Below are 12,026 nucleotides of genomic sequence, written 5' to 3' on the forward strand. Positions count from 1 at the left end.
AAAAATGATTTCAATAAAAGTAAAAGTTTTGACTTAGCTGACTGTTGTTTTGATTTTGTTTTTTGTTGTTGTTTTTCTTTTTGTTTTGTATTGTTGTTGTTTTTTAACCAAACATTTCGTAATATAACATTTGGATATTGGAGCTATCACAGACGCTTCTATTTAGATTTAAAGAATGTTGAATCCAGCAACATTACAAGACTAAGAACAGATATACATATTACATATACATACATACAAGTTCTTAGGACATGAAGCTGCATCTTGCTATACATTTCTTATATAAAAAAAGCTATTTGCTAATTGACATAACTGATGACATTTTTCAATATATTTTTGAACTGGTATGGCTAATTGGCTGATATTAATGAGGTTATTTGTGTAATTTAGTACTAATTTGTAAACATCAGTGATATTTAAGATTTGTTTGGTATATGAATATAACATGATAATGATAGTCATAACATGTTAATGAAACATATTTGACTCATCCATACACCTCATAGACTGCAAATAAGTCACGTGACGACATCACATGACTGGGTCAGAGTTGAAAGTCAAACACACTGCGGCTCCTCAGCATGGCGGTCCGCGCGTTGCTGGGACGCAGATCTCTGGTGCAAGCCTTCCGCGTGCAGGTAACAGACTGGGACAGCGCGTGCAGACTCGGGTCGGTCAACTCCAGCTCGAGACAGTATGTTCTCTCCGGTAAACTCGCGCCTTCTTTTCACCCGAGCGGCCACATAGCAACTAGCCGACACTACAGCTCCGAGGCAAAGGATGACCTGCGTGTCAGATACCTGGACGGAGAGGACGCCGGTGAGTTGACAGTGAGCTTCGGTTTAAATGCAGCTGTGTTATTTAGTAAAGTGTCCCGTTAGAAAGCTGACTAACCGTGTATATGTGCAGTTAACCCGTACTTTAAGCTGTTTAAAGTCACAGTCCGTCGCCATTCACTCAGCAACCAAGCTATCCCCGCCCACCACTACTATATAAGGTGTCCTCATAGTTAATAACATTCATTCTCTCTTTGACGTACGTGTGTTCAGAGTGGCGTCTTGCTATGCCTGAATGAATGTAACGTATCATGTAAATACTTCATCATACTACGTCACTGCTAACAAACTGTATATAATGTGGATTGGTCATCAAGTAATAGCGGATGTTAAGTGACCTATAAAGCAGAGTCAGTACCAGGCCAACCCTGTAAATCTACTTCATCTATTACACAGAGCTCAATGACAAGTTGTGTGTGTGTGTGTGCGCGTGTGCGTGCGTGTGTGTGCGTGTTTGTTTTAGTGTTTTTAGAATGTTGTTTTTTTTTTTTACAGCTTTATCAGAAGCATTCATGTGCACAGGAGTCATTTGTGGAACAATAAAATGCCTCTATCTATCATATCATCACAGCATGATTTCACTGAAAGTGGTTTAACATTTCTTCAGTTCTGTCTCTCAGGACAGAAGCCAGTTGTCCATATGTTCTAACATCATCTTTTCTCTTCATACTGGTCATTAAGAGTTCCCTTCCTATGTGCTTCCAATGTAAATGATGGGGGACAACATCCTCAAAAGCATCTATGGAAATATTACAAGGTTATTGTTAATCATCAGCTGTAACTCTGTCTTTCAGGTATTGTTGTCGTGGGGATAAACCGACCAAAAGCCAAAAATGCCATTAGTAGAAATTTGGTCAATATGGTATGTAATACTATATATCTTTCCTTCTTTTTTTTTTTTAAAGAAATATATATTTTATTCTAACATGATTAATAGGTTAATAATTGGCAATACACATAACTGATGAGTCAACAGTGTATTGAAAGTTGAACTGTATACAAGCACATTTTGGAAAATAAACTTGTTTGCCAGCTTAGCTTCTTATTACTCTAAATATTAATGAATGTCTTAACTTCAAGCCCTCAGGTTGCCACTTAAACCTGAATTGTTTTAGTGAACTCCCTTATGATTTCTGATGTGAATGCACTCTAGTATTATTTTTGATTTTTACAGTAAGATTTTTGGTAGAAATGATTTTAAAGAAGTATTGTTATATCTTAAATATATTAGATGTCTGAAGCTGTGGAGGATATCAAGAAGAACAACAAAGTCCGCAGTGTAATTGTCTGCAGTTTAGTTCCTGGGATCTTCTGTGCAGGTAACATGTCTTTGATTGTTGCAGCAGAGCGTATTTAACAGTGGTTTAGTTAAGTGTGTGATGCAGAGCAGGTTTAAATTCTGTATTCAGTAAGCTTGACACAGATGTTTTGGAACATACCACAGCTGTGTGTGATAGACCACACTGTAGTCCTCTGTATGTTTCAGGAAGCTGGATGCCTCTGACCTGATGTTGATGTTTTGTCTCTGTGTGCAGGTGCAGACCTGAAAGAGAGGGCCAAGATGCACCAGAGTGAAGTGGGACCATTTGTGTCAAAAGCAAGAGCACTCATCACAGAACTGGGTAAAGACTTGATAGAAAGTGATTAGTCTTTTTATAGATTAGTTGATCAACAAGAAGTTAATTGGCAATAATTAGATTGAAAAATGTCACCTGGTTGTAGCTTCTAAAATCATAATATTTGCTGTGGTTTGCATTGTTAGACAACAGTTTATGATGTCGTCTCAACCTCATCTTGAAGCATTTCTTCAGATGCAATAACTCATAAAAATATCTATAAATTAATTATTAATGAAAATAACAATTCACGTTTAGTAGTTGTAGCCTTAGTTGGAATTCAGTGACTGTTGACCTGAGTGTTTTCAGAACAGTTGCTCACATGTAGTCATTTTAACCAATTAGGGTTTACCCAGCTGAAGAAATCATAATCAAATCAGTTAAAAATATTATGTGTATTACATTGGAATGACAGGAAAAAAAGGATGTGAACACACTAACTGAAATGTATTGAACACTTGGTGGAGAAGCCTTTGTTTCAAAACATTCCCTGTATGAAGAAACTAATCTCAGTGTCTAAGAGGGATTCTGGCCCGTTCTTCCAAGCAGACAGTCTTGAAATGTTGACGATTCCTGAGGCTGCGGGTCAATCTTTATCAAATGTTCTATAGGGTTGGAAGTCGGATGATTGACTGGACCATTTCAACACTTTTTTTTTCTTTCTCTGGAACCATTTTAGAGTCTCCTTTGCAACATGTTTTGGTTCACTGCCCTGTTGGAAGATCGACTTACATCTCATCCTCGTTGTCTTGTTGGATGGAAGCCCAATACATGGCTCCATCTTTCCTTCAACAAATTCTGACAGTACCACAAGAAGAGAAACAGCCCCATCCCATAAATAATACATAAGTATTGTTACATAATAACTCTGAACTAGGGCTGTAACAGTATGGGATTTTAAAGTATGGTCCGGTGACGGTGTTAGTACAGTATACGGCGGTATTTCACGGTGACGGTATTTTATTTTTTTAAAGATTTTTTTTGGTACTAGGGGCCATGAAATAACCAACAAAACAGACAAGTATCATTCTTAGAAGAAAAACATTGCTTTATTTAAGCAAAATGTGTGTGTGTCTGTCTATAAATCACCAGACAATCATTTAACTGAAACCAATATTACGGTCATGGATCATGTGGGTCTCGCGTGTGTTTACCAAAACTACCTTTTTTGATTGGACTGTAGGGATGGTCCGATGGACGATGCCTGACACCTGATTGCACAACTTTTTAAAAGGCAACACAAGCTGAGCCCTGGTCATTTCAAGCAACACTAAATGCAACGTGGAGACATTATGCATATGGGTTCCCAATCCGACCATTTATTGTGTATTATTTTATCATTATTAAGGCAAAAGAACTGAATTTATGTCCATGGACATTATAATGAATAGGCTTAATATTAGTTTACATCCAGCGTGCTGCGTGGACTTCATTACATCTACTGCACCGCTGTTACCACAATTATCACATGCTCAGTTTATTGTCTGTGACCCTCATAAAAGTCATATTTTACAAATCTGCATTATATAAACTAACGAAATTCGTTAAAGTAAGTCATTTGGCGACTTCTAAGTCATTAAACTAAGTCTTACTTTTACTGGAGTAATCTACTTCGTTCGCACCTGTCATTGTACGTCTTGTATTGGAAAACTTTGAATTAAAACCTACTGAGTGAACTCTCTCGTTCTCTCCTATGAACGAGTCGGACAACAACGTGTATCAAACATGAAGCAAAGTGAAAAAATAATAAAGTACGTAACAACGCTGACCATGCAGCCTGCCCTGAACTAAATGGAATAGATACATTTGAGCAGCACACAGGTAGGAAACGCTTTTTCAATCTACTGCTGCAGCTGTAAAATTAGATTATAATGTGACGACTGACCACTGATCTTAATGTGAACGTGAAGTGAAATGTTTTATTTGTGAGTTCCCTACTCATGTAAGTGGAGTTGCGCCGCATAATATTAAAATAATTAATTAATTACCGTCACCGTGAGCTTGGAAAACTCACGGTGTCACCACCGTGGCTTCACACCACCGCGGTATACCGAAATACTGTATACCTTTACACCCCTACTCTGAACTTGACTGTATAGTATTTTTCGGGTCATATGTAGGGCTGGGTATCAGTACTCACTACCTTTTTAAGGTATCCACTGAAATAAATGGATACCAAGTAGTAGGGGAAACATCTCCTGTCAAACGATACCTGTAATCCATCCTTTTTGTACCCAGAGCTACAAAATATGACTATTTGTATGGACTTTTTGGCAGCCAATTAACACAAGCGTTCTTCAGTTTAATGCAACATGCCACAGCAGCTACAGCTCTGTTGTAGTGAAGTCACAGTTCAGCAGCCAAGATCCAAGTACTCGATTGGTATCAGTATGATTTTAAGGGTACATAGATTGGTACTGGTATCATACATTTTAAACAATACCCAAACCTAGTCATATGCATGCATCTCTACTCCAAACATGGCATGTGGTTTTGCCAAAGATTACAGTTTTTGTCTCGTCTGACCACACCACATCCCTCCTGTAATCTACAGGCTTCTCAGTACTTGCTTCTGCCAGCTCTTTCTGGAGCTCTTTTTGAGTGCTCCTTGGATCTCAGGCTACTCGTTCTTACTGCCTGGTCAGCAGCCTCACAAGGAGCTCCTGTGCATGGACTGTTGATGGTGGAGTGATGCCACCATCAATGATGATCTTCCACTCATGGCTGACGTGGCTAATGATTCTTATGGGAACATTTAGGAGTTAAGAAATCAGTCAGTAATCCGAGCCTTTCCCATGTTGCTCAACAATGTTGTTGCAAAGGTCATGGGAGAGTTCTTTGCCTCTAACCACCATGAGATGGTTCTTGCGACACTTTGGTAACAAATGATGCACATAACCAGCTGGCTCTATTAGCACAGGTTAGAGGTCTTATTAGAGGAATCACCTGCTTCAGTGCTTTTTCTCACTGTGTGTCATTCCAATTTAATGCACATAACTTTTTTATTGATTGGAATATTATATTTTGTTGAGATGTATTAATTTATTATCAATCAGTCTTTATTTATATAGCACCAAAAGTCATCTCAAGGCACTTTACACATAGAGCAGGTCTAGACTGTATTGATTTAATTTATAGACCCAACATTCTCACATGAGCAAGCACTTGGTGACAGCAGCAAAGAAAAACTCCCTTTTATCTCACTGTGTCATACAGAGCAGCAAGTGAGCAAGTTTATTTGTGTTTTACAATATAATCACTGTGAAACAATCAGGAAATGACCTTTTATTACTCTGATTCACAGTTTCATTCTCACCAGCAGTGCTCTCTCTCTCTTCATTCACTCTCCAGCTCACTCGACCACCTCTCTCACTCATTCACTCTCACTTTCTCCTTTTCACACACACACACACCCACACACACACACACACACACACACACACACATACAATTCGGAAACAAACAAATATAAAGCTGTTAAATGAAATCAGATGAATGCTTACTTAAGAATACATTGTCTTTGCTCTTTCAGGTAATCTGCCAATGCCAACAATAGCAGCAATTGATGGAGCTGCATTGGGAGGAGGCTTGGAAATGGCACTGGCTTGTGACATCAGAATTGCCTGTAAGAATCAGTGGACTTTACTTTGAAGGGCAAGAAAAGTGTGCTTTTAGAGAATGTGCAACCTGACACACCAGATAGTTTGTTACACAGAACCATCTGACAGGTTGTCAAGGAGAAAATGTTTGGAGAAGTACAGACACAAAAGTACAACAAAAAGTTCACATTTTGAAGCCTAACTGGACTCTTGTGTGTTTCTTGTGATGATGTGAGTCCAGCTGCCTCACAAGCTCAATGTACTGCAGTGTGAGGACAGTGTTAATGTTCATATTAGCAGCACAGAGACTTAGCTGTAATTGTGTCAGAGCAGTAGACTTGGTAATGGCTAATGCTAACAACCTGAGAAGATGAGAGTGACTTTAAAAATTGTGATGTGTAAGTTAATCTTGTATAGTAATTGTATCTTAATGTGTGACCTGCACTTAGTAACAGTCCTTCTCTTTTATCTCTTTAGCTAATAATGCAAAAATGGGACTAGTTGAGGCCAAACTTGCAATTATTCCTGGAGCAGGTAAGATTGTTTCCAAGTTATCTCACAATGTTCAGCTTTTATTAATGTCCTCCACACATCTGCACCTCTATACATCTGCAAGCTGTTGTAGACTTCATTTGAAATGGCTTTGGAAACCACAAGCAAGAACATTTTTTGATGTTTTCCAGCTTTGTGAAAAGCAGTCATTTTCTAAAGGGGATAGCTTACACACGCTGGTTTAAAAAAAATCTTTGTGACCAGCACTTCAGTCTACTATCTACTTTCTAGATTGACATGAAATCTGGTTCACATATTCATAGACCCTTTGATGTTATAACAACCAGAACTGACAGAAGATTAACTGATTTCCAAACGTCCAAGCAGCTTCACTTCATGTCATTTTCTTTTCTTGTGGTGTGTGAAGATTCATTTTCAAACTGAAGTGTTGAAGCTTCATTCACCTCTCAAATCAGCTTAGTTTTGTGAAGGTTTGGATCTGATTGTTAAACATGATGGAAAAACTAAATTATTCATTATTATTATTTTCTTAAAAAAAGAAAGAAAAAATGAAAACAGGAATGACTAAACTGAACATATTGTCTGCCCAAGGAAGGTTAAATTAGCAATTAGTACAAGTAACACTATCATTTCTATGAATGTTAGCCCAACTCTTCTTTTTATTCTGCTTTGTCTGTTGTTACCATAATAATCAAAATTTGTAACACACTTCGCATTTGAAAACAAATCTCAAAGTGCTACAAAACATTATAAAACAATAATCAAAAGACAAAGGTTGTGATAAAAAGAAATGTCTCAAGTCTTAGTCCAAAACTCTCAGTGGTCTGAGGTTTCCTCAGCTGGTCAGGAAGGGGGTTCCAAAGACGAGGGAAGCAGAACAGAAGCTCCCATCACCCATGGTGCTGAGATTAGTCCAGGAGAGGAGGAGGTAACTAGAGTTTAGTTGATGTTACACACTAGCAATGAACAAACAGCACCAGCATCCTCTCCACTCCTCGTTGCCATGGAGTCTCAAAACACAGCTGGTAGGCAGACAGCCAGAGTCCAGAAAATCCACACAAATTTTAAAAAAAATGTCCAAAAAGGTTAGTGGTAATGATGACTATAGTATAGTATAGTTGATGTTATAAACTATTGTAAACCGTTAAACTCAGATGGAGAAGCAGAGAACAAACAGCATCATTGTTCTCTCCACTCTATCGTTGCCACAGTGTGCTCATTTTCGACCAGTGAGGCTTTAAACTCTACAGGCACAGTTTTATGGACACAATTGATCATTCAGACTAATATGTTTTAGTGTCTGGGGTCGAGACCATGTTGCATCCAGCTTTCTCCTCTTTGGTATGCAGGAGGCACACAGCGTCTCCCCAGGGTGATCGGTGTTTCTCGTGCTAAGGAGCTGATCTTTGCTGCTCGGGCGGTGGATGGAACAGAAGCGTGTCGCCTGGGTCTGGTTAGTCATTCTGTGGAGCAGAATAAGAGCGGAGATGCTGCCTACCTGCGAGCCCTGGAGCTAGCCCGTGAGATCAACCCTCAGGTACCACAGGCCTCCAGGAAGTTCAGATTTAATGTAGTGATGAATTAAACAGAGACCTATATCATGCAGTGTAGTTAATAGAGCTTTGTGATCTTTAAAAAGACAGACTATTGGATTTTTGTCTTCACAGGGTCCAATTGCGATCAGGATGGCAAAGCTGGCTATCAACCAGGGCATAGAGGTAAATATGACATTCCGCAGGACTGCTTTACATTTATATTTATATTACATGTATATTCTTGTTCTTCAGGCTCTGTGCTTCACATTCAATTTGACATAAAATAATGGATACTACTGTGAAGTCTCTACATCAATATAGAAAGAACTGTGTGGAAGATATAGTCCGTTTAGCACAAAGTTTAAAGGATCACATGTAACTGAACACACGTTAAACAAAATCATTATATTAAATAGAGGAGTAACAGTACACACAAGTCATAGTTGGTATCTCAGTTTTGGATGCACAGTTCAGTATGATTTCAGTATAACAGAAAAAAAGGTAGAAAAATGATATTTTGGTCTTTTATTTTGAAAAATGTTAAAGTCCAACAATGGCACATTGGTCTATTTAGTTGTGTTGAAGGGGAAACCAGATAATAACCTTTTCTGCTTCTGGTATTTTATTTGTTAAGAACAAACTCACATAAACCTCTCTGAAATTAACAGCTTTATTAATGTTCTGCCCATCTTACCATTATGAAGTTTTATTATTGCATTAATGCCTGAATAAAGTGAACAATGAGTCTGTCATCCACAACAACTAGCTTCCTTTTCTTTTTCTTTTTTTTGTAATGGCACTGTGTACAGTATTAAACATCAATATTGCCATTTGATGTATTGTACCAGAGTTAGCTTAAAGTTAATTTACATGTGCAGTCCCCTGGCAGGTCACAAGTAAAGCATTACATAATTACACAGAGCAGTACAACACACACACACACACACACACACACACACAAGGGTTACTTACTAGCTGTTTCCCGAGCTTTCAACACCAGTTAATACTCAGTCTGGAGCGAAATACATCTGCTTACAACTCAACTCTAAACTCAACTCAACTTTATTTATATAGCACTTTAAAACAACCACAGCTGAAACAAAGTGCTGTACATAAATAGATAAAACAACACAGGAACGTAAAACAATTCACAGGAAATAAATACTAAAATTATTGTTTATTGTTTTTAAAGCAAATTAAAAACAAAACAATCAAAGATCATGAGATATAGTTGAAAGCTTAAGAAAAGGTTAATACTGTAAATGGATTTTTATGCATCAAACATAAAGCATACATTACATAACTCTTTTCTGTGTCGCTCCTTAAATAGTCTAGCTGATGTGAATACAATGGAGAAATAATCACCTGTCTGTTCTCCAGGTCACCATTCACGTTGTGTCTATAAATTGCTTAATAAACTGGGATTAAAACTCACACAAAAAGAGCAGAAATATATCCTTTTTTGTTGGATTTTCATTTTCGTAAAATTTCAGTTACAATAATTCACCATAGTTCAAGATAATTATTTGTAGATAAGCCCCCCACCCCCTTAACAAAAAATGGGTTCCAGGTATTTTCAAAAATATTACCAGCACCAGAGAGAGTCACTTTCAATTTAAGAATATAAGGACATTTTAGGGAGATTATGCTAATGGTCAAATCTCAAACAGGTGACATTCATCAGACTGAAAGCAGAGTTACTACAGAGTTTGTTGAATATGGAAAAGAGGACAAACTAAACAAACCCGTCAGACACATTCAGAATAAGACTATAAGAACTAGTAGGCAGCTGCTGTGTGAACATTGACTAAGAGAAGCTGTGTTTTCTTTCAGGTGGATTTATCTACAGGTTTGGCAATAGAAGAGGCCTGCTATGCCCAGGTGAGAAAAATCACTTCTATTGTATAGCACTGTAAGATCAATGTGAATGTAGCTGTGAATAGTGTCCTTACACTGAAGTCTATTAATCAAACATAAGCACTGACATATTTCTGTTGTTACCAAGGTGATACCAACTAAAGACCGGCTGGAGGGTCTGGCTGCATTCAAGGAGAAGAGGCGTCCTCACTTTAAAGGGGAGTGAGTCCTCTCTTCTTCCAGAAAACATCTGCTTTCAGCTCTCCTCCTGTACCACTGCTTCCAACATATTTAGGGGTGAAAGTGTACACATCCAAACATGAAGCTGTACACACCCAGGGGACGCCTGTGTGACGGCGGGACAGCACCACACAGGGCTTCAGGTCAAAACTGTAATGCTAACCAGTGCTGACTACTGCTAACAATACTAAAACGTTTCTAATTGACATTGATTTTTGCTTTTTGCAGTGTTTGGCAGGTAGTCTCTAACTTTAGCCTCCTTTTTACTAGTGAACCAATCCAAGAGCCATCCAATTACTATCAAGTTGTGTTAATGCTGCATCACAAGGTTTGTTTGTTTCACTTTGTGTCCACAGCACTGAGGAACACCAGTGGCTTTACATGATCAGATTGACTTAAAGCCACTCCAGTTTTTGACTACTTCTGACTTGTGTGTCTCTGTGCTTGTTTCGCCTATACATTTACATTTTTCTACAAACCAAAGCTCATACCCTCAGAATGATTTTAAAAGAAACAACAATGATAGAAAAACTGATCATTGTGACTTTAAAGATCACTAAGCAATTTTCCAACATATTGTTACTCTGCCTCAGAAATAAGCAGTGCACTGTCCTCTAACTGTACTCGCATAATGTAGTGACTACTTAATTAGTTCAAATTGATCATTTGATTAGTTAATTGAATTAATTGACCACAAGAGAGATCTGTGAGACAGCAACTTCACTATTAGAGCTGCTTGGTTTGACCAGACTTGCCTGTAAAACTACATTATTTAAAAGATATCTGCTCATTCTTGAGCTTTTTGGGGGGTAAGGGTTACTTACTAGCTGTTTCCAGAGCTTTCAACACCAGTTAATACTCAGTCTGGAGCGAAATACATCTGCTTACAAAGATCATGAGATATAGTTGAAAGCTTAAGAAAAGGTTAATACTGTAAATTTTTATGCATCAAACATAAAGCATACATTACGTAACTCTTTTCTGTGTCGCTCCTTAAATAGTCTAGCTGATGTGAATACAATGGAGAAATAATCCCCTGTCTGTTCTCCAGGTCACCATTCACTTTGTGTCTGTAAATTGCTTAATAATCTTTTAACATGAGAAAATGCCAACCCTAATGGAATCATAAACCAGTTTTACCAAATGCTCTGTGTATGGAAGCATGATTTAGTCCATTTCTGTTTTAACAATGTAGCCATGGAGTGTTGGACAGGATGGACTGCTGTATTCACACTAATGGAAACTGTAATCAGTCATGAAGCACTTGATTTAGTTTCCTCTGAGTTGCCTTTTCTTCTGTCATACATGTGTTTTTGTTGAGTTAGGTATCAAGAGGCCTTATCAAAGTAGTATCAAGCCTCAAACTGCTTGTATAAAGTTGAATCAGCCACAGTAAAGATGGTTTTATTTTAGTGAAGTGAGCCTGTAAACTTCTCAGTGTGAGATTACCTGTGGGCCATGAGACCATATCACACATTTGTAAATAAAACATCTATCACATACAAAAGTTGAATCCCCACTGTGGTTGTCTTTTTTAATATATATTACCTTGCTTTCTGAACCTTTTTCACATAACCTCTTAAAAAAATACAAGTTGATGCCACAACTTTTCTTTTTTCTGTGGTGAATCTGAGATGTTCAAGCATTGCAAATGCAGTAAGCTAATATTAATGACAGAACTATCCAAAGTACATTAAACCTGTTAAAATAAAACCATTTGAACCTGTAGCCTAATTGTTTGTCCCATGTCTAACGGACAGGCTCACAAAATAATTTAAGTTGTATAAAATCATTTTTTGGGGAAAAAATACAATACTTGAGCACCCCTAA

The 12,026-nt window shown here is 37.8% G+C and overlaps 1 protein-coding gene across 1 annotated transcript; it reads left to right on the plus strand.

The window, feature by feature from the left end:
- The first annotated feature begins 555 nt into the window (after nt 1–555).
- Nucleotides 556–11,731, plus strand: auh (AU RNA binding protein/enoyl-CoA hydratase). Its single transcript, XM_053340235.1, has 10 exons — nt 556–819; nt 1,631–1,698; nt 2,068–2,155; nt 2,372–2,458; nt 5,985–6,077; nt 6,529–6,585; nt 7,914–8,101; nt 8,232–8,282; nt 9,933–9,980; nt 10,105–11,731. The coding sequence occupies exons 1-10, from the start codon at nt 582–584 to the stop codon at nt 10,180–10,182; spliced, it is 996 nt and encodes a 331-aa protein (XP_053196210.1). The 5' UTR covers nt 556–581; the 3' UTR covers nt 10,183–11,731.
- The last annotated feature ends 295 nt before the right edge of the window (nt 11,732–12,026 follow it).

This window comes from Scomber japonicus, chromosome 19 (assembly GCF_027409825.1).
Source record: "Scomber japonicus isolate fScoJap1 chromosome 19, fScoJap1.pri, whole genome shotgun sequence".
NCBI classification, from domain to species: Eukaryota; Metazoa; Chordata; class Actinopteri; order Scombriformes; family Scombridae; genus Scomber; species Scomber japonicus.